Genomic DNA, 24,311 nt, shown 5'->3' with positions numbered 1-24,311 from the left:
TGCTCGCTGAGCACACAGTTCAACTGCCCATGAAAAAGAGGCCTAAAAGTGCATTTAAATGGCCCAGTTCACAGCTGCAAATTATTGGCATTAAAGTGAATGTTTACCAACTTAAAAATAAAAAAGTCAGATACTCACCTAAGGAGAGGGAAGGCTCGGTCCTAATGAGCCTTCCCTCTCCTCTCCCGGTGCCCGGTCCCGCGCAGGGTCGCCCGTAGCAGTATTCGACCAGTTCGGTCAAATACTGCCACTTCCGCATGCCTTCGGGAGCTTTCGGAAGCCTTCGGGAGCACTCGGGCTCCCGATGACGCGGCCGCTCCATACTACGCATGCGCGAGCGTCCTCTATGACACACTCGCGCGAGCGTCCTCTATGACACACTCGCGCGTACGTAGTATGGAGCGGCCCGTCTTCGGAAGCCCGAGTGCTCCCAAAGATCTCCGAAGTCCCTGCAGCGGCGGACGCGAACGGAGGAGCCAGCGCAGCACCGAGAGCACCGGGAGAGGAGAGGGAAGGCTCATTAGGACCGAGCCTTCCCTCTCCTTAGGTGAGTATCTGACTTTTTTATTTTCAAATTGGTAAACACTGGCATTACATTTTCAGGCAAACTGGAAACAACATTTCATGGATGACCCATCACTTAATTAACAGAAGACCAAGCTTAGCACATTAGCGAGACAGGACACGCCCCCAGGATTCCCAGAGGACTGGGCGTGGCCAGCAATCTGGGGAGGAGTGAGATGATTTACCTGCAACCAGCTCCAGTTTCTCGCCCGGATCGCCCTCAGAGTAAAGCTTCGGGTGGCAGCGATAGCCGATCTGACTGATCAGACTCGCCGGGAGCGCCACCAGATCTCGCCGAATCAGAACGCAGGAGCGATTCTCCAATGTCGTCTGCAGCTGATCCGCCTTCTCCTGAGCGACTGCAAGACAAACCAGAGAGGACAAGATCATTACTGTGTGCTGCTGGAGGACCGCCTTCTCCTCTCCTGATATACTCTGTGCTGCTGGAGGACTGACTCTCCTCTCCTGATACACACTGTGCTGCTGGAGGACCGCCTCTCCTCTCCTGATACACTCTGTGCTGCTGGAGGAGTGACTCTCCTGATACACTCTGTGCTGCTGGAGGACTGACCCTCCTCTCCTGATACACTCTGTGCTGCTGGAGGACTGACTCTCCTCTCCCGATATACTCTGTGCTGCTGGAGGACTGACTCTCCTCTCCCGATATACTCTGTGCTGCTGGAGGACTGACTCTCCTCTCCTGATATACTCTGTGCTGCTGGAGGACCGCTTCTCCTCTCCTGATATACTCTGTGCTGCTGGAGGACTGACTCTCCTCTCCTGATACACTGTGCTGCTGGAGGGCGACCCTCCTCTCCTGATATACTCTGTGCTGCTGGAGGACTGACTCTCCTCTCCTAAAACACTGTGCTGCTGGAGGACCGCCTCTCCTCTCCTGATACACTCTGTGCTGCTGGAGGACTGACTCTCCTCTCCTGATACACTCTGTGCTGCTGGAGGACTGCCTCTCCTCTCCTGATATACTCTGTGCTGCTGGAGGACCGCCTCTCCTCTCCTGATACACTCTGTACTGCTGGAGGACTGACTCACCTCTCCTGATATACTCTGTGCTGCTGGAGGACTGACTCTCCTCTCCTGATATACTCTGTACTGCTGGAGGACTGACTCACCTCTCCTGATATACTCTGTACTGCTGGAGGACTGACCCTCCTCTCCTGATACACTCTGTGCTGCTGGAGGACTGACCCTCCTCTCCCGATATACTCTGTGCTGCTGGAGGACTGACCCTCCTCTCCCGATATACTCTGTGCTGCTGGAGGACTGACTCTCCTCTCCTGTTATACTCTGTGCTGCTGGAGGACTGACTCTCCTCTCCCGATACACTCTGTGCTGCTGGAGGACCGACTCTCCTGATATACTCTGTGCTGCTGGAGGACTGACTCTCCTCTCCTGATATACTCTGTGCTGCTGGAGGACCGACTCTCCTCTCCCGATATACTGTGTGCTGCTGGAGGACTGACTCTCCTCTCCATATATATTCTGTGCTGCTGGAGGACTGATTCTCCTCTCCTGATACACTCTGTGCTGCTGGAGGACTGACCCTTCTCTCCCGATACACTCTGTGCTGCTGGAGGACTCTTCTCCTTCCTCTAACTCTCCTCTCCAGATATACTCTGTGCTGCTGGAGGACTGTGCTCCTCCCTCTAACTCTCCTCTCCTGATATACTCTGTGCTGCTGGAGGACTCTGCTCCTTCCTCTAACTCTCCTCTCCTAATATACTCTGTGCTGCTGGAGGACTCTGCTCCTCCCTCTAACTCTCCTCTCCTGATATACTCTGTGCTGCTGGAGGACTCTGCTCCTCCCTCTAACTCTCCTCTCCATATATATTCTGTGCTGCTGGAGGACTGACTCTCCTCTCCCGATACTCTGTGCTGCTGGAGGACTGATTCTCCTCTCCTGATACACTCTGTGCTGCTGGAGGACTCTCCTCTCCTGATATACTCTGTGCTGTTGGAGGACTCTGCGTCTTCCTCTAAGTTTTCCAGTAGCACAGAGCGCTCCAGCAGCACAGAGTATTTCAGGAGAGGAGGTTACGGCTGGTACACACACTACAGAATGTTTTTGCATTTGCACATTGTTTATATTAGAGGCACACTTAGATTCTCCAGTAGTTTATTGTCTCGTGGAGGAAGGGGCAGGCGCAGTCTGGGCACGGGTGCCAGTGTTTAGATCTCACATACGCACATAAAGCATCGTACAGTAAACAGGGCGGCCATGTTGTTGGCAGGAAACGTGACATCTCATCCGAGGCGATATAAAATATTCTGCAGCATTTACATCAACAGATATTAATAATGTCCGAGCAGCCTGGCTCACAGTGCACAGAACTGGCAGCCGCATCGCCCGCCCTGGTGGCATCCGCACAACACGGAGCAGAGGTGTCCGAGGTGGGCAAATGTATGCCAACACTGCGCAGGACAGGCGCCTGCTACCCACAAACACTGCGCCCTGCCAAGCATGTGCCACAGAGTGCAGGCGCCCCCTACTGACCGCCACAAACACTGCGCCCCCTACTGACCACCACAAACACTGCGCCCTGCCAAGCATGTGCCACAGGGTCAGCCAGCGGAGTGGCGCCTGGGACAAGCATGCAGCCAACGGAGTCACACCTGGGACAAGCATGCAGCCGGCGGAGTCACACCTGGAACAAGCATGCAGCCAGTGGAGTCACTCCTGAAACAAGCATGCAGCCAACGGAGTCACACCTGGGACAAGCATGCAGCCAACGGAGTCACACCTGGGACAAGCATGCAGCCAACGGAGTCACACCTGGGACAAGCATGCAGCCAGCGGAGTCACACCTGGAACAAGCATGCAGCCAGCTGAGTCACACCTGGAACAAGCATGCAGCCAACGGAGTCACACCTGGAACAAGCATGCAGCCAGCGGAGTCACACCTGGAACAAGCATGCAGCCAGCAGAGTCACACCTGGAACCAGCATGCACCCAGCAGTCACACCTGGAACAAGCATGCAGCCAGCGGAGTCACACCTGGAACAAGCATGCAGCCAGCGGAGGCACACCTGGAACAAGCATGCAGCCAGCAGAGTCACACCTGGAACCAGCATGCACCCAGCAGTCACACCTGGAACAAGCATGCAGCCAGCGGAGTCACACCTGGAACAAGCATGCAGCCAGCGGAGTCACACCTGGAACAAGCATGCAGCCAGCAGAGTCACACCTGGAACAAGCATGCAGCCAGCAGAGTCACACCTGGAACAAGCATGCACCCAGCAGAGTCACACCTGGAACAAGCATGCGACCAGCAGAGTCACACTGGGAACAAGCATGCAGCCAGCAGAGTCACATCTGGAACAAGCATGCAGCCAGCGGAGTCACACCTGGAACAAGCATGCAGCCAGCGGAGTCACACCTGGAGCAAGCATGCACCCAGCGGAGTCACACCTGGAGCAAGCATGCACCCAGCAGAGTCACACCTGGAACAAGCATGCAGCCAGCAGAGTCACACCTGGAACAAGCATGCAGCTAGGGGAGTAACACCGGGACCATGGTCCTGTAACTGACTGCACTCAGAGTGCAAAATCTAATCTTACCATAAGCATAGATTAATGCCTGGTATACAACATGCAATTTCCAATCAGATCTTTGGGTCAATTCTATAATTTCCAGCATGATGCTCCTGATTCAGAACAGGATCGATTTTCAGATCATTACCGTACAAATTAAATCCTATTCTAGATCGGGAGCAGATCAGATATGCCGGAAATTTTCGATTCGACTTGTCAATCTGTCAGGAAATTGCATGGTGTGTCCCAGCATGTGTGTCCTATCATAGACTAAGGCCAATTTTGGGGGAACCGGTGCCCAGGATGTTTTTGGGATACGGGGGTAAACCAGAATGCCCAGAAGAAACCCACATTGCAATAGAGGGAGGAAATACTCTACAAAGTGCACCGACCTGAGATTTGAAAGATAATAAAAAAAAGGTTTTGATTAATAATGACACCAAACATTACCAGCCGCTACATTTACTACAGTGGAGTCAGGCATCTGTTGTTTGCAATGGGACCTGTGGAGAGCAGGGGACTATATCTCATAAGCCTGAGCTTAAAAGCTCCACCCAGAGGCCAGTGTTGTGACTGACAGTAGTTTAAAAGCCACGCCCCATTCCCAGTCTGAAGAAATGCAGGGGTGCCTGCGGACTGCCAGCACAATCCCTTGTCTTAGATGGCTTCATCTGAATTAAAGGGGCACTACAGCGAAAAACTAAAATTTAAAATATGTGCAAACATACAAATAAGAAGTACGTTTTTTCCAGAGTAAAATGAGCCATAAATTACTTTTCTCCTATGTTGCTGTCACTTACAGTAGGTTGTAGAAATCTGACAGAAGTGACAGGTTTTGGACTAGTCCATCTCTTCCTAGGGGATTCTCAGCAAGGCTTTTATTCTTTATAAAGATATTCCCTGAAAAGGATTTAAACAATGATGCTGGCCAGCTTCCCTGCTCGCTAGACAGGTTTTTGGCAGTTGGACAGAGCAACTGCCATTTATTAAGTGCTTTTGAAAATAAATATATCCCTGAGAATCCCCTATAAAAGAGATGGACTAGTCCAAAACCTGTCCTTTCTGTCAGATTTCTACAACCTACTGTAAGTGACAGCAACATAGGAGAAAAGTTATTTATGGCTCATTTTACTCTGGAAAAAAAATGTACTTCTTATTTGTCTATGTTTGCAAATATTTTAAATTTTACAGTTTTTTGCTGTAGTGCCCCTTTAAGTTGGTCAGTAATAGGTGTTTGGCAGCAGAATTATAATTGAAAGCTTAATAGAGATGGCGGATGCCAAGGTACATCTAGATGTCTTCCTTACTAGCCTGCTTGGATAATAAGCTATAAAAGGAATCTTGAACTGAGAGGGATATGGAGGCCACCATATTGATTTATTATTAAACAATACTAGTTGCCTGGCAGCCCTGCTGATCTCTTTGGCTGCAGTAGTGTCTGAATCACATACCTGAAACAAGCATGCAGCTAATCCAGTCTGACTTCAGTCAGTGCACCTGATCTGCATGCTAGTTCAGGGGCTTTGGGTAAACTTATTAGAAGCAGAGGATGAGCAGGGCAGCCAGGCAATCTGCACTGTCTAAAAATAATTCAATATGGCAGCCTCCACATGTCCCTCTCACCTCAGGTTTCCTTTAAAGAAAATAAGTGGCCTACACACATGTGCCAAAGTAAATGAAGTTATTCATGTATCATGTGGTCTCTTATATTGTACTGCAGAAGGTGTTGGCCACAAATCTGATGGTGTTGGGATGATGAGAGTGTTTTTCCAACATAGCTGCAAACTGACAACAGGCAATGAGATTCAACTGTCAGTGGGGTGGGGGTCACTGCTAGGAATCATGGGAAGTGTAGTTCTGTGTAGGGATGCTCACCGCATTCCGCGGAATTCAGTTTTCCGCGATTCCGGTCAGAAATTAGCGATTCCGTCGCATCGGAAAGGAATTGCTATACCGTTCCGACGGAATTCCGGAATTGCTGTGCGTAATTCCGTCAAAATTCGGATTTTTTTTAAGCCAATCACAAGGAAGATTTCTGCATGAAAATCGGATTTTCAGCACCAATTAGAGGCTTAACAAAAACCAACCAACAGGATTTCTGCATGAAAATCGGAATTATTTCAGCACCAATTGTAATAGTAATGACCGCCGTGGAACCAACTCTAGGTCCCATGGCTTACGTGACAACTCCTGCTGCTCCAAACCAAAATTGTAGTGACCGCCGAGGAACCACCTCTAGGTCCCATAGCCTACGTGACAACGCCTGCTGCTCCAAACCAAACTTATAATGACCGCCATGGAACCACCTCTAGGTCCCATAGCCTACGCGACAACTCCTGCTGATACAAACCAAACTTATAATGACCGCCATGGAACCACCTCCAGGTCCCATGGCTTACGCGACAACTCCTGCTGCAAAACCCCCCCAAAAAAACAAACAAACGGTGGAACAGCCACTAGGTCTCATGGCCTATGATTGATCAAAAACGAGGTTTCAATTGAGATTACTGAAATGTTTCCGTCGGAAAGCGGAATTATGCAAAAATCCATGGTTTCGGAATTCAACGCGGATGGAATTCCGCGGAATCGGAAATTGCCCTTTCCGATCATCCCTAGCTCTGTGGCCACAACAGATAACAGGTACTGGAGGCTGCCCTGCACTGGTACACAAGCGCGCGCCTGTAGAGGAGGTATCCCGGGAGCCAGCAGGGGACAAGCTGAGGCCACGGACAGGTAATGTATACCTTGCATGTGGCACCGGGGGACGTTTCTCTTTGGGGGACAGCGTCGGGGCGGCGAGACGGACGTATGCGGCATCACAAGCCAATTCCAGAACAATTTCATGCTGAAATTGATCAGGAATCGGCCTGTGGTGTATGAGCAGCCAACATCTCTCTAATCAGATTCCATCAGAGAGAGATTTGTCTCTTGGTCAAATCTGCCCATCATCACTAGATGTATGGCTAGCTTTAGTTCCTTCCACGAACTCCTCCCTGGATGCTTTGGCCATACTACTAGACAATGAGCCTCCCAGGATTACATATCCTTCACACCTGTATGTTCAGCACGTTGTCTCACTGGCCAATAAGCACCTGACGGCTGATTGGAGATCTACGCACTGGTCTGTTGAAGAGGTGTTTGGTGCCCCTAATTAGTGATGGGCCAAAATTTCGCATATGCGAAATTTTGCTGTGAAATTCGCAATTACACATCGTAATCATAATGCGAAATTCCAGAGAAAATCGTAATTAATTTCGTATGTAATAGTAGTATTTTAAAATTTTGCGTAATTTTCGTGAAATGTTGCGTAATTTTGTGCCGACTTTAGAGGGCAATAGCAAAGTCCCCATACATGCTATTGCTACATTAACCTTCCTGGCGTACGTTCGGGGTAAGCCGCGCAGGAGGTTTTCTCAGGCCCTGCTGGGCCGATTTGCGTAATTTTTTTTTTTTGCTGAACGCAGCTAGCACTTTGCTAGCTGTGTCAGCACCCCGATCGCCGCTGCCCCGATTCGACGCTATCCGCGTCGCCGCAGAGCCCCCCCCCTAGACCCCTGCGCTGCCTGGCCTATCAGCGCCAGGCAGCGCTGAGGGGTGGATCGGGACTCCCTTAGACGTCACGACGTCCATGACGTCGGTGACGTCATCCCGCCCCGTCGCCATTCTTTGAACGGGATTTCCTGATCGCCGGAGGCGATCGGAGGGGCTGGGGGGATGCCACTGAGCAGCGGCTATCATGTAGCGAGCTCTAGGCTTGCTACTTGATTTAAAATAAAAAAAAACGCAGCGCTGCCCCCTGGCGGTTTTTAATAGACCGCCAGGAGGATTAAGGAGGATCGTGGGTACAAGTCACAAAAATAATTTTTCAAAAAGTTTTTGAGAAACTCGTTTTTAAAAATGCAAAGAAAAATGGTTTTTAAACCATTTTTACTTGCATATTTACAATTGAGTTTCTCATAAACTACAAGGTCTTTTTGAAAAATGTTGTGACGTGTACCAACGATTCTCCTTAATAGATGTAGCAATTTTGGTGCTAATAGCATGTATGGGGGGTTTGCTATTGACTTCTAAAGCCGGCAAGAAATTACGCACAATATGGCGAAATTTTAAGCGAAATTACAAATGACTACACAAAATCAATTAAATTTGCAAGTCGTAATTACGTATAAGCGTAATTGTGAAAAAGTACGCGAAATTGTAATTTGTTGATTACGATTATCACTCCCCTTAATCAAGTTAGGCTATCTGAGCATATACTTGCCTAAGTTAACAACATATTACCCTGACTTTTTTTTTTTTTTTTTAATAATACTACATTTTAATTGGCCAATTTTACCACTGCCATCTGTTCACAATAGTCAACGATTGTTGGCCATCCTACTACATGATACATGGAGGTGGTAAAACTGGTCAGTAGTCGGCCAAACATAATTGGATGTGTGTAGGCTTCTTTAAGGTGGCCATACATTACTCAATCTGCCACTAAATCAACCATTAGATCGCTCCCTCTCTGATCAAATTTGATCAGAGGGGGATCTACTGCCTGGCCACCAGGGCTGTGGAGTCGGAGTCGAGGCAATTTTGGGCACCCGGAGTCGGAGTCGTGGTTTCAGAAACTGAGGAGTCGGAGTCGGATGATTTTTGTACAAAATCCACAGCCCTGTTAAGTATTAGACTAAGGAGTCGGAATCGAGGAGTCAGAGTCTGAGCAATTTTGTGTACCCGGAGTCGGAGTTTCAGAAACTGAGGAGTCAGAAGATTTTTGTACCGACTCCACACACTGCACATCGATTTCCAATCTGGGCACTGGAGGTGTTGAGGATTCGCGCCAGAGTGAGCCGTTACCACCGTGCATCTGATCAAGCGCTCGTGACTGAGATTTCTTGCCATTCCCAATCGATAACTTCCACAGATTTCAGCTGAAAGATCAATCCGATGGCCACCTGGCATCGATTCTCTCCCGATTCGAAAAAATTATCAGATTGGAAGGTCAATCAGCATACAAAATCAAGTACAGTATATTCTGGCGTATAAGATGACCCCCCAACTTTTCCAGTTAAAATATAGAGTTTGGGATATACTTGCTGTATAAAGGCCCATACACACGTCGGATTTCCGCGAACGACGGGTCGTTTGAACGTCCCGTCGTTCCCCCGCAAAATCGGGCGTGTGTACAGACTGTCGTTCGCTTGATAAGGGTGGGTTTGAGCGATCCGCCGGGCGGATCGCTCAAACTCACCCTTATCAAGCGAACGACAGTCTGTACACACGCCCGATTTAGCGGGCGAACGACGGGACGTTCAAACGACCCGTCGTTCGCGGAAATCTGACGTGTGTATGGGCCTTAAGACTACCCCTCTTCCTACCCACACCAAATAAAAATTAAAACAATATCATATACTGGTGCTATGTATGAACAGATACGGGTGCTGTACTGTATGTGGTACCCAGTATATAACAGTATATAGGCGATTGACTGGTTGGATTAGTCTACTCTCCCTCTACATAAGCGGATTGGTCAGCTCTCCCTATTTATCAGAGCGGTATGGAAGGATAGATCGTGCTGATCCCATAAAACACGCCTCTTTCACACCTCTGGCCCCGCCCCTGTATCCTATTTACCTCCTTCTCTGCCTCTCAGATCTCGCACATGTGCGCCTGCGCCGCTTCACTACAGTCCTCAGCAGCGAGATCTGAGAGGCGGTAACAGGATAGGGCGTATCACCCGGCATCAATGACACCCGGCGTATAAGACGACCCCTGACTTTTCAAGGGTTAAAAAGTAGTCTTATACGCCAGAATATACAGCAATTATATGGGCACCATTCTTCTTCCAAAAGCCTTCCTGCTTGCAATTTGCGCTGGGGCAAGACGGATGATGTCATCAAGATATATAAAAGCTTATTTTTGGGGAACTTTTAAAGTAAATCTAATTAGAGTTGCAATTTTATAGCGCAAAGAATCCAAAAATAGAGTGTCACCCTCAGATCCTGACGTGTGGGATCTCTTATGGCTCCCCAGAATAACGTCACTGCCCCACCACGCTGGCGTGCCCATGTGACCTCATTCGGGCACTCTGGCAGGCGCCCACCTGACCGTTCCCGTAAAACCTGTGCAGCGTTTAGAATTTCTACCCTTCCCGTCCATAGAAAGTACAGAATAGGATCTGCAAAGAATCACTTTTCGGTGTCGTTACCCAAAGTCTTACAAGTGAACTGAATGTATTTGCTAATTTTAGAATTCCCGTACGAGATTAAATCAGATTTATGCTCTCTGGCGACGGCGTCTGGAAGGAGTTAATGTTGCACGGGGGGGGGGGGGGAAGTGCACGAGATCTCGGACAGGTTACACGATGTTCTGCTAAATGCCAGCTACGCCTGGATCTGTATTCCTATAAATTCCTGGGGAGCAGAGCCGCCTCTTGTGGCCTTTACAACTGGCTCGATCTGTCCTTTTTTAGAGTTTTGCCTTGTCACACGTTGTGAGGTTTATAAATACTCGTATTTCACCGGCACCTCGCGGAACATCTGCCAGTGTGCCTGTGCGATTAAACATTCAACCCCTTGTCAGCCGCAAAGACCACAAAACTCACTGGGGTTATACAAGGATACGCCAGGGGCGCACATTAAAGGCTTCCGAGCGAGGACCACCCTAAGGCTCTTAAATTAGATTATAAACAGTAAAAACAGTATAGTACATACTAAAAAGATGAGAAGATACATATATGTGGAGATGACCAGTATAAGATCTGCCACCTCATGGACGGTCATGTTGTAGGGTGAGAAATCCTGGTGGTGATCATCAGAAGGGTAGGGAGCATTCTCTAACTCATGGACGGTCATGTTGTAGGATAGGGAATCCTGGTGGTGATTATCAGAAGGGTTGGGAGCATTCTCTAACTCATGGACGGTCATGTTGTAGGGTGGGGAGTCCTGGTGGTGATTATCAGAAGGGTTGGGAGCATTCTCTAACTCATGGACGGTCATGTTGTAGGGTGGGGAGTCCTGGTGGTGATCATCAGAAGGGTAGGGAGCATTCTCTAACTCATGGACGGTCATGTTGTAGGGTGGGGAGTCCTGGTGGTGATCATCAGAAGGGTAGGGAGCATTCTCTAACTCATGGACGGTCATGTTGTAGGGTGGGGAGTCCTGGTGGTGATCATCAGAAGGGTAGGGAGCATTTTCTACCTCATGGACGGTCATGTTGCAGGATGGGGAATCATGGTGATGATCTTTAGGAGGGTCAGGAGCATTTTCTACCTCATGGACGGTCATGTTGTAGGGTGGGGAGTCCTGGTGGTGATCATCAGAAGGGTAGGGAGCATTTTCTACCTCATGGACGGTCATGTTGCAGGATGGGGAATCATGGTGATGATCTTTAGGAGGGTCAGGAGCATTTTCTACCTCATGGACGGTCATGTTGTAGGGTGGGGAGTCCTGGTGGTGATCATCAGAAGGGTAGGGAGCATTTTCTACCTCATGGACGGTCATGTTGCAGGATGGGGAATCATGGTGATGATCTTTAGGAGGGTTGGGAGCATTTTCTACCAGATGGACGGTCATGTTGTAGGGTGAGAGATCCCAGTGGTGATCATCATAAGGGTTGGGAGCATTTTCTACCTCCTAGGACAGGGGTCCCCAAACTTTTTCGGTCAAGGGCCGGGTCAACACACTTCAGACTGTTGGGGGGCCGGAACACACATAAAATGATGTTGAAAAACATGACATTGAATCTAGGTATTGATTCCCCCCAATCAGGCCCGGAGGAGAACTCCCAGCAGCAGCCATTCAGTAATGCGGTGCCCAAAGAACGTTTCTGTGTACCGGACAGTGAAGCATACCCAGGTGACAACAGCCTGCCGTCCAGTTGGACAGCAGTGTCACCTGATGCAGAATTGGATTGGAAGCCAGCGAATTACTGCTTGCTGGCTTCTACAGTATGTGGATAGGTGGTGCCAGTACTGCTATTCTATATTGAGGGTGTCAATATTTAAAGGTGCAGTGGGCTGCATCTATAAGTTATGCATTTTGAGTTTGAGGGCCAGTGAAAAAGCCTCGGGTTTCGGGTCGTATTCGGCCCGCGGGCCGTAGTTTGAGGACTACTGTCATAGATGGTCATGTTGTGAGGTGGGGAATCCCGGTGATTATCATCAGAAGGGTTGGGAGCATTTTCTACCTCATAGATGGTCATGTTGCAGGGTGGGAGATCCCAGTGGTGATCATCAGGGTGGGAGATCCCAGTGGTGATCATCAGAAGGGTTGGGAGCATTTTCTACCTCATGGGCAGCCATGTTTTAGGCTGGGAAATCCTGGTGTTGATCATCAGAAGGGTAGGGAGCATTTTCTGCCTCATGGACGGTCATGTTGTAGGGTGGGAGATCCCAGTGGTGATCATCAGAAGAGTTGGGGGCATTCTCTAACTCATGGACGGTCACGTTGTAGGGTGGGAGATCACAGTGGTTATCAGCAAAAGGGTTGGGAGAATATTCCACCTTATGGACAGTCATGTTGTAGGTTGGGAAATCCCAGATGTGATCATCAGAAGGGTAGGAAGCATTTTTTACCTGATGGGTGGCCATGTTGGTGCGTGAGATAACCTGGTGGTCATTGTACTCAAACGCCAACCGCTGGGCGGGTGTCAGGCGGCATCTTCTATGGGGCGGCATCCAGAGGTCACCAGGGGAGTCATTTGTCTGTCTGCGGGTGCGTCACAATGCTGAGGTCTGTGTTGCATGACGCACCAGGGATCAGCCAACAAGGGACAATGTGGTAGAGGAGGCGGCCGCCGATTCCAGGAGGTAAAGGAGCAGCAGCTGGAAGGGGGGGTGGGGGACAGGCTGGCTACCTATACTGGGGCAACCTACCTGCCTAACCTATACTGGGGGCAACTATACCTGCCTAACCTATACTGGGGGCAACTATACCTGGCTAACCTATACTGGGGGAAACTATACCTGCCTAACCTATACTGGGGGCAACTATACCTGGCTAACCTATACTGGGGGCAACTGTACCTGCCTAACCTATACTGGGGGCAACTATACCTGGCTAACCTATACTGAGGGCAACTATACCTGGCTAACCTATACTGGGGCAACTATACCTGGCAAACCTATACTGGGGCAGCTGTACCTGGCTAACCTATACTGGGGGGTGGGGGCAACTGTACCTGGCTAACCTACACCGGGGGCAACTGTACCTGGCTAACCTATACTGGGGGCAACCTACCTGCCTAACCTATACTGGGGGCAACTATACCTGCCTAACCTATACTGGGGGCAACTATACCTGGCTAACCTATACTGGGGGCAACTATACCTGCCTAACCTATACTGGGGGCAACTATACCTGGCTAACCTATACTGGGGGCAACTGTACCTGCCTAACCTATACTGGGGGCAACTATACCTGGCTAACCTATACTGAGGGCAACTATACCTGGCTAACCTATACTGGGGGCAACTATACCTGGCAAACCTATACTGGGGCAGCTGTACCTGGCTAACCTATACTGGGGGGTGGGGGCAACTGTACCTGGCTAACCTACACCGGGGGCAACTGTACCTGGCTAACCTATACTGGGGGCAACCTACATGCCTAACCTATACTGGGGGCAACTATACCTGCCTAACCTATACTGGGGGCAACTATACCTGGCAAACCTATACTGGGGGCAACTATACCTGCCTAACCTATACTGAGGGCAACTGTACCTGGCTAACCTATACTGGGGCAACTGTACCTGGCTAACCTAAACTGGGGCAACTGTACCTGGCTAACCTATACTGGGGGCAACCTACCTGCCTAACCTATACTGAGGGCAACTATACCTGGCTAACCTATACTGAGGGCAACTATACCTGGCTAACCTATACTGGGGTAACTGTACCTGCCTAACCTATACTGGGGGCAACTATACCTGGCTAACCTATACTGGGGCAACCTACCTGCCTAACCTATACTGAGGGCAACTGTACCTGGCTAACCTATACTGGGGCAACCTACCTGCCTAACCTATACTGAGGGCAACTGTACCTGGCTAACCTATACTGAGGGCAACTATACCTGCCTAACCTATACTGGGGGCAACTATACCTGCCTAACCTATACTGGGGGAAACTATACCTGGCTAACCTATACTGGGGGAAACTGTACCTGCCTAACCTATACTGGGGGCAACTATACCTGCCTAACCTATACTGGGGGCAACTATACCTGCCTAACCTATACTGGGGGCAACTATACCTGGCTAACCTATACTGGGGGCAACTATACCTGGCTAACCTATACTGGGGGCAACTATACCTGGCTAACCTATACTGGGGGCAACTATACCTGGCTAACCTATACTGGGGGCAACTATACCTGGCTAACCTATACTGGGGGCAACTATACCTGTCTAACCTATACTGGGGCAACCTACCTGCCTAACCTATACTGAGGGCAACTGTACCTGGCTAACCTATACTGGAGACAACTGTACCTGGCCAACCTATACTGGAGACAACTGTACCTGGCTAACCTATACTGAGGGCAACTATACCTGCCTAACCTATACTGGGGGCAACTATACCTGCCTAACCTATACTGGGGGCAACTATACCTGCCTAACCTATACTGGGGCAACTATACCTGCCTAACCTATACTGGGGGCAACTATACCTGGCTAACCTATACTGGGGGCAACTATACCTGCCTAACCTATACTGGGGGCAACTATACCTGGCTAACCTATACTGGGGCAACCTACCTGCCTAACCTATACTGGGGACAACTGTACCTGGCTAACCTATACTGGGGGCAACTATACCTGGCTAACCTATACTGAGGGCAACTATACCTGGCAAACCTATACTGGGGCAACTGTACCTGGCTAACCTATACTGGGGGAAACTGCACTTGGCTAACCTATACTGGGGGCAACTGTACCTGGCTAACCTATACTGGGGCAACTGTACCTGGCTAACCTATACTGGGGCAACTGTACCTGGCTAACCTATACTGGGGCAACCTACCTGCCTAACCTATACTGGGGGCAACTGTACCTGGGCAACCTATACTGGGGACAACTGTACCTGGCTAACCTATACTGGGGGCAACTATACCTGGCTAACCTATACTGAGGGCAACTACACCTGCCTAACCTATACTGGGGGCAACTATACCTGCCTAACCTATACTGGGGGCAACTATACCTGCCTAACCTATACTGGGGGCAACTGTACCTGCCTAACCTATACTGGGGGCAACTATACCTGCCTAACCTATACTGGGGGCAACTATACCTGCCTAACCTATACTGAGGGCAACTATACCTGGCTAACCTATACTGGGGCAACCTACCTGCCTAACCTATACTGGGGGCAACCTACCTGCCTAACCTATACTGGGGACAACTGTACCTGGCTAACCTATACTGGGGGCAACTATACCTGGCTAACCTATACTGGGGCAACCTACCTGCCTAACCTATACTGGGGACAGCTGTACCTGGCTAACCTATACTGGGGGCAACTATACCTGGCTAACCTATACTGAGGGCAACTATACCTGGCAAACCTATACTGGGGCAACTGTACCTGGCTAACCTATACTGGGGGAAACTGCACTTGGCTAACCTATACTGGGGCAACCTACCTGCCTAACCTATACTGGGGGCAACTGTACCTGGGCAACCTATACTGGGGACAACTGTACCTGGCTAACCTATACTGGGGGCAACTATACCTGGCTAACCTATACTGAGGGCAACTATACCTGGCTAACCTATACTGAGGGCAACTATACCTGGCTAACCTATACTGAGGGCAACTATACCTGGCAAACCTATACTGAGGCAACTGTACCTGCGTAACCTATACTGGGGGAAACTGCACTTGGCTAACCTATACTGGGGCAACTGTACCTGGCTAACCTATACTGGGGGAAACTGCACTTGGCTAATCTATACTGGGGGCAACTGTACCTGGCTAACCTATACTGGGGACAACTATACTTGGCTAACCTATACTGGGGCAACTGTACCTGGCTAACCTATACTGGGGGCAACTATACCTGGCTAACCTATACTGGGGGCAACTGTACCTGGCTAACCTATACTGGGGCAACTGTACCTGGCTAACCTATACTGGGGGAAACTGCACTTGGCTAACCTATACTGGGGGCAACTGTACCTGCCTAACCTATACTGGGGGCAACTGTACCTGGCTAACCTATACTGGGGGCAACTGTACCTGGCCAACCTATACTAGGGGCAACTGTACCTGGCCAACCTATACTGGGGGCAACTGTACCTAGCCAACCTATACTGGGGACAACTGTACCTGGCTAACCTATACTGGGGGCAACTATACTTGGCTAACCTATACTGGGGCAACTGTACCTGGCTAACCTATACTGGGGGCAACTATACCTGCCTAACCTATACTGGGGGAAACTGCACTTGGCTAACCTATACTGGGGGCAACTGTACCTGGCTAACCTATACTGGGGGCAACTGTACCTGGCTAACCTATACTGGGGCAACTATACCTGGCTAACCTATACTAAGGGCAACTATACCTGGCAAACCTATACTGGGGCAACTGTACCTGGCTAACCTATACTGGGGGAAACTGCACTTGGCTAACCTATACTGGGGGCAACTGTACCTGGCTAACCTATACTGGGGGAAACTGCACTTGGCTAACCTATACTGGGGGCAACAGTACCTGTGTAACCTATACTGGGGCAACAGTGTCTTTACTGGGGGAACCTATAGCTGGCTCCCTATACAGGGGCAACAATACCTGGCTACCCACCCACCTATACTGAGGGTGTGTTGTTTTTTTGGTTGCACCGCGGCTATAACCTGCAGTGCAAATTGTTGGGTGCTGCACGATCATTCCAAATCAGGGGAGTGGAGGGAAGGGGAACATCCTCACAACTGTGTCTTGGGCAGCAAAGAGTCTAGAAGAGTAATCAGAGAGAGCAGGGCAGGAGCAGGCCATCGTCCACCTATTAGAAGCGCACATTTGCACTCTTTGCACTAAAGCAGCTTAGAAGTGTGTGGTCTTAGCAGGCTGGGACTTGTAGTCCAGCGCAGCCGAAGAGAGGCCGTATCTAGGCAGGTTAACTCATCCTACACAAATCCATAAAGGCTGGGATATAACGTGTTATTGGTCAGCAGAGAGCAGTAGCTCATTCCTGCAGTGTTCTCACGCGGTAATGAGTGTGCTGGAACGTCTAGACATACGGCTGGTGCTGTACAGAGGAAATCGAGGTAACCAATCCGCAATGAAGACTTCAGCTGGCATTGTCTCCCCGATGCGCAGAGATTAACGGCTCCTATCGCCAGGTATTACAGCAAACACGGGCAGGATTACCGGCAAGGCCCAACAGTCAGCAGCCGGCCCCTCCCTGGTGGGTTTATTTACCAACAACTGCCGCTTGGCAATCTGGCCATAGAACTGGCGGCAGTTAGGATACCGAGAGGCATTGTTCCATAACACATAATGTACACAGAAACTCCCAACACCTCAGGCTCTATGTGTGTATACATCACCACCGTACAGCCTAGTAACACTTCTTTGGTCCTGTATGCCGGGTGTAATTCTCAGTATCTGCTCTTATTCTGTATGTATGGAGGCTGCACAGTATGGCTTCTCTTGCCCTGTATGATGGGTGTCATTCTCAGTATCTGCTCTTATTCTGTATGTCTGGGGGCTGCACAGTATGTCTTCTCTTGTCCTGTATGCCGGGTGTAATTCTCAGTATCTGCTCTTATTCTGTATGTCAAGGCTGCACAGTATCACTTCTCTTGTCCTGTATGCCGGGTGTAATTCTCAGTATCTGCTCTTATTCTGTATGTCAAGGCTGCACAGTATCACTTCTCTTGTCCTGTATGCCGGGTGTAATTCTCTGTATCTGCCCTTATTCTGTATATATGGAGGCTGCACAGTATGACTTCTCTTGTCCTGTATGCCGGGTGTAATTCTCAGTATCTGCTCTTATTCTGTATGTATGGAGGCTGCACAGTATGACTTCTCTTGTCCTGTATGCCGGGTGTAATTCTCAGTATCTGCTCTTATTCTGTATGTAAGGAGGCTGCACAGTATGGCTTCTCTTGTCCTGTATGCTGGGTGTAAGTCTCAGTATCTGCTCCTATTCTGTATGTATGGAGGCTGCACAGTATGGCTTCTCTTGTGCTGTATGCCAGGTGTAATTCTCAGTATCTGCTCTTATTCTGTATGTCAAGGCTGCACAGTATCACTTCTCTTGTCCTGTATGCCGGGTGTAATTCTCTGTATCTGCCCTTATTCTGTATATATGGAGGCTGCACAGTATGACTTCTCTTGTCCTGTATGCCGGGTGTAATTCTCAGTATCTGCTCTTATTGTGTATGTATGGAGGCTGCACAGTATGACTTCTCTTGTCCTGTATGCCGGGTGAAATTCTCAGTATCTGCTCTTATTCTGTATGTAAGGAGGCTGCACAGTATGGCTTCTCTTGTCCTGTATGCCGGGTGTAAGTCTCAGTATCTGCTCTTATTCTGTATGTATGGAGGCTGCACAGTATGGCTTCTCTTGTGCTGTATGCCGGGTGTAATTCTCAGTATCTGCTCTTATGCTGTATGTGTGGAGGCTGCACAGTATGGCTTCTCTTGTCCTGTATACCGGGTGTAATTCTCAGTATCTGCTCTTATTCTGTATGTGTGGAGGCTGCACAGTATGACTTCTCTTGTCCTGTATGCTGGGTGTAATTCTCAGTATCTGCTCTTATTCTGTATGTATGGAGGCTGCACAGTATGGCTTCTCTTGTCCTGTATGCTGGGTGTAATTCTCAGTATCTGCTCTTATTCTGTATGTATGGAGGCTGCACAGTATGGCTTCTCTTGTCCTGTATGTTGGGTGTAATTCTCAGTATCTGCTCTTATTCTGTATGTATGGAGGCTGCACAGTATGGCTTCTCTTGTCCTGTATGCTGGGTGTAATTCTCAGTATCTGCTCTTATTCTGTATGTATGGAGGCTGCACAGTATGACTTCTCTTGTCCTGTATGCCGGGTGTAATTCTCAGTAGCTGCTCTTATTCTGTATGTATGGAGGCTGCACAGTATGACTTCTCTTGACCTGTATGCCGGGTGTAATTCTCAGTATCTGCTCTTATTCTGTATGTGTGGAGGCTGCACAGTATGACTTCTCTTGTCCTGTATGCTGGGTGTAATTCTCAGTATCTGCTCTTATTCTGTATGTATGGAGGCTGCACAGTATGGCTTCTCTTGTCCTGTATGCTGGGTGTAATTCTCAGTATCTGCTCTTATTCTGTATGTATGGAGGCTGCACAGTATGGCTTCTCTTGTCCTGTATGTTGGGTGTAATTCTCAGTATCTGCTCTTATTCTGTATGTATGGAGGCTGCACAGTATGGCTTCTCTTGTCCTGTATGCCGGGTGTAATTCTCAGTATCTGCTCTTATTCTGTATGTCGAGGCTGCACACTATGACTTCTCTTGTCCTGTATGCCGGATGTAATTCTCAGTATCTGCCCTTATTCTGTATGTATGGAGGCTGCACAGTATGACTTCTCTTGTCCTGTATGCCGGGTGTAATTCTCGGTATCTGCTCTTATTCTGTATGTATGGAGGCTGCACAGTATCACTTCTCTTGTCCTGTATGCCGGGTGTAATTCTCAGTATCTGCTCTTATTCTGTATGTGTGGAGGCTGCACAGTATGACTTCTCTTGTCCTGTATGCTGGGTGTAATTCTCAGTATCTGCTCTTATTCTGTATGTATGGAGGCTGCATAGTATGAAGTCTCTTGTCCTGTACGCCGGGTGTAATTCTCAGTATCTGCTGTTATTCTGTATGTATGGAGGCTGCACAGTATGACTTCTCTTGTCCTGTATGCCGGGTGTAATTCTCAGTATCTGCTCTTATTCTGTATGTATGGGGGCTGCACAGTATGGCTTCTCTTGCCCTGTATGCTGGGTGTAATTCTCAGTATCTGCCCTTATTCTGTATGTATGGAGGCTGCACAGTATGACTTCTCTTGTCCTGTATGCCGGGTGTAATTCTCAGTATCTGCTCTTATTCTGTATGTATGGAGGCTGCACAGTATGACTTCTCTTGTCCTGTATGCCGGGTGTAATTCTCAGTATCTGCTGTTATTCGGTATGTATGGAGGCTGCACAGTATGACTTCTCTTGTCCTGTATGCCGAGTGTAATTCTCAGTATCTGCTCTTATTCTGTATGTATGGAGGCTGCACAGCATGACCTCTCTTGTCCTGTATGCTGGGTGTAATTCTCAGTATCTGCTCTTATTCTGTATGTATGGAGGCTGCATAGTATGGCTTCTCTTGTCCTGTATGCCGGGTGTAATTCTCAGTATCTGCACTTATTCTGTATGTATGGGGGCTGCACAGTATGGCTTCTCTTGTGCTGTATGCCGGGTGTAATTCTCAGTATCTGCTCTTATTCTGTATGTATGGAGGCTGCACAGTATGACTTCTCTTGCCCTGGATGCCGGGTGTAATTCTCAGCATCTGCTCTTATGCTGTATGTATGGAGGCTGCACAGTATGACTTCTCTTGTCCTGTATGCCGGGTGTAATTCTCAGTATCTGCTCTTATTCTGTATGTATGGAGGCTGCACAGTATGACTTCTCTTGCCCTGGATACTGGGTGTAATTCTCAGCATCTGCTCTTATGCTGTATGTATGGAGGGTGCACAGTATGACTTCTCTTGCCCTGGATGCTGGGTGTAATTCTCAGCATCTGCTCTTATGCTGTATGTATGGGGGCTGCACAGTATGACTTCTCTTGCCCTGGATGCTGGGTGTAATTCTCAGTATCTGCTCTTATTCTGTATGTATGGAGGCTGCATAGTATGGCTTCTCTTGTCCTGTATGCCGGGTGTAATTCTCAGTATCTGCACTTATTCTGTATGTATGGGGGCTGCACAGTATGGCTTCTCTTGTGCTGTATGCCGGGTGTAATTCTCAGTATCTGCTCTTATTCTGTATGTATGGAGGCTGCACAGTATGACTTCTCTTGCCCTGGATGCCGGGTGTAATTCTCAGCATCTGCTCTTATGCTGTATGTATGGAGGCTGCACAGTATGACTTCTCTTGTCCTGTATGCCGGGTGTAATTCTCAGTATCTGCTCTTATTCTGTATGTATGGAGGGTGCACAGTATGACTTCTCTTGCCCTGGATGCTGGGTGTAATTCTCAGCATCTGCTCTTATGCTGTATGTATGGGGGCTGCACAGTATGACTTCTCTTGCCCTGGATGCTGGGTGTAATTCTCAGTATCTGCTGTTATTCTGTATGCATGGGGGCTGCACAGTATTGTTTCTCTTGTCCTGTATGCAGGGTGTAATATTCAGTAACTGCTCTTATTCTTTATGCATTGGGGATGCAGACTAGAGTATGACTTCTTACTATCAGTACAGGCACAGAGTAACAGCTTATACTGTACATACTGGAGGTAGCAGAGCTCAGCACACACTGCAGCTAGTTGACTATCAGTACAGGCTCAGGGTAACAGCTTATACTGTACATACTGGAGGTAGCAGAGATCAGCACACACTGCAGCTAGTTTACTATCAGTATAGGCACATAGTAACAGCTTATACTGTACATACTGGAGGCAGCAGAGATAAGCACACGCTGCAGCTAGTTTACAATCAGTACAGGCACAGAGTAACAGCTTATACTGTACATACTGGAGGCAGCAGAGATCAGCACACTCTGCAGCTAGTTTACTATCAGTACAGGCACAGAGTAATAGCTTATAATGTACATACTGGAGGTAGCAGAGATCAGCACACGCTGCAGCTAGTTTACAATCAGTATAGGTATAGAGTAAACGCTTATATTGTACTTACTGTTACTGAAGGTAGCAGAGGTCAGCACATGTTGCAGCTAGTTTACTATCAGTACAGGCACACCATAACAGATTATACTTTACATACTGTGGGTAGCAGAGATCAGCACACACTGCAGCTAGTTTACTACCAGTACAGGCACAGAGTAACAGCTTATACTGTACATACTGGAGGCAGCAGAGATCAGCACACGCTGCAGCTAGTTTACTACCAGTACAGGCACAGAGTGACAGCTTACACTGTACATACTGGAGGTAGCAGAGATCAGCACACACAGCAGCTAGTTTACTACCAGTACAGGCACAGAGTAACAGCTTATACTGTACATACTGGAGGCAGCAGAGATCAGCACACACTGCAGCTAGTTTACTACCAGTACAGGCACAGAGTAACAGCTTATACTGTACATACTGGAGGCAGCAGAGATCAGCACACACTGCAGCTAGGTTACTATCAGTACAGGCACAGAGTAACAGCTTATACTGTACATACTGGAGGTAGCAGAGATCAGCACACACTCTGTGCCTGTACTGATAGTAACCTAGCTGCAGTGTGTGCTGATCTCTGCTGCCTCCAGTATGTACAGTATAAGCTGTTACTCTGTATCTGTACTGATAGTATACTAGCTGCAGTGTGTGCTGATCTCTGCTGCCTCCAGTATGTACAGTATAAGCTGTTACTCTGTGCCTGTACTGATAGTAAACTAGCTGCAGTGTGTGCTGATCTCTGCTACCTCCAGTATGTACAGTATAAGCTGTTACTCTATGCCTGTACTGATAGTAAACTAGCTGCAGTGTGTGGTGATCTCTGCTACCTCCAGTATGTACAGTATAAGCTGTTACTCTGTGCCTGTACTGATAGTAAACTAGCTGCAGTGTGTGCTGATCTCTGCTGCCTCCAGTATGTACAGTATAAGCTGTTACTCTGTGCCTGTACTGATAGTAACCTAGCTGCAGTAACAGCTTATACTGTACATACTGGAGGCAGCAGAGATCAGCACACACTGCAGCTAGTTTACTATCAGTACAGGCACAGAGTAACAGCTTATACTGTACATACTGGAGGTAGCAGAGATCACCACACACTGCAGCTAGTTTACTATCAGTACAGGCATAGAGTAACAGCTTATACTGTACATACTGGAGGTAGCAGAGATCAGCACACACTGCAGCTAGTTTACTATCAGTACAGGCACAGAGTAACAGCTTATACTGTACATACTGGAGGCAGCAGAGATCAGCACACACTGCAGCTAGTATACTATCAGTACAGATACAGAGTAACAGCTTATACTGTACATACTGGAGGCAGCAGAGATCAGCACACGCTGCAGTTAGTTTACTATCAGCACAGGCACAGAGTAACAGCTTATACTGTACATACTGGAGGTAGCAGAGATCAGCACACACTGCAGCTAGTTTACTACCAGTACAGGCACAGAGTAACAGCTTATACTGTACATACTGGAGGTAGCAGAGATCAGCACACACTGCAGCTAGTTTACTACCAGTACAGGCACAGAGTAACAGCTTATACTGTATATAGTGGAGGCAGCAGAGATCAGCACACACTGCAGCTAGTTTACCATCAGTACAGGCACAGAGTAACAGCTTATACTGTACATACTGGAGGTAGCAGAGATCAGCACACACTGCAGCTAGTTTACTATCAGTACAGGCACAGAGTAACAGCTTATACTGTATATAGTGGAGGCAGCAGAGATCAGCACACACTGCAGCTAGTTTACCATCAGTACAGGCACAGAGTAACAGCTTATACTGTACATACTGGAGGTAGCAGAGATCAGCACACACTGCAGCTAGTTTACTACCAGTACAGGCACAGAGTAACAGCTTATACTGTACATACTGGAGGTAGCAGAGATCAGCACACACTGCAGCTAGTTTACTACCAGTACAGGCACAGAGTAACAGCTTATACTGTACATACTGGAGGTAACAGAGATCAGCACACACTGCAGCTAGTTTACTATCAGTACAGGCACAGAGTAACAGCTTATACTGTACATACTGGAGGCATCAGAGATCAGCACACACTGCAGCTAGTTTACTACCAGTACAGGCACAGAGTAACAGCTTATACTGTACATACTGGAGGTAGCAGAGATCAGCACACACTGCAGCTAGTTTACTACCAGTACAGGCACAGAGTAACAGCTTATACTGTACATACTGGAGGCATCAGAGATCAGCACACACTGCAGCTAGTTTTACTATCAGTACAGGCACAGAGTAACAGCTTATACTGTACATACTGGAGGTAACAGAGATCAGCACACACTGCAGCTAGTTTACTATCAGTACAGGCACAGAGT

The 24,311-nt window shown here is 48.5% G+C and overlaps 1 protein-coding gene across 13 annotated transcripts in view; it reads right to left on the bottom strand.

The window, feature by feature from the left end:
• The window catches only part of NACC2 (NACC family member 2), a 247,789-nt gene that overhangs the window by 30,189 nt on the left and 193,289 nt on the right, over nucleotides 1-24,311 (bottom strand). For all 13 annotated transcript variants that reach the window (XM_068249108.1, XM_068249116.1, XM_068249111.1 and 10 more), the window contains one exon: nucleotides 750-923. In XM_068249108.1, coding sequence (XP_068105209.1) covers nucleotides 750-923 — 174 coding nt within the window. The remainder of the gene's footprint in view (nucleotides 1-749; nucleotides 924-24,311) is intronic.

Source organism: Hyperolius riggenbachi, chromosome 8 (assembly GCF_040937935.1).
Source record: "Hyperolius riggenbachi isolate aHypRig1 chromosome 8, aHypRig1.pri, whole genome shotgun sequence".
NCBI lineage: Eukaryota > Metazoa > Chordata > Amphibia > Anura > Hyperoliidae > Hyperolius > Hyperolius riggenbachi.
Note: the sequence above shows the minus strand (reverse complement) of the source record. Positions and strands in the feature narration are given on the sequence as shown.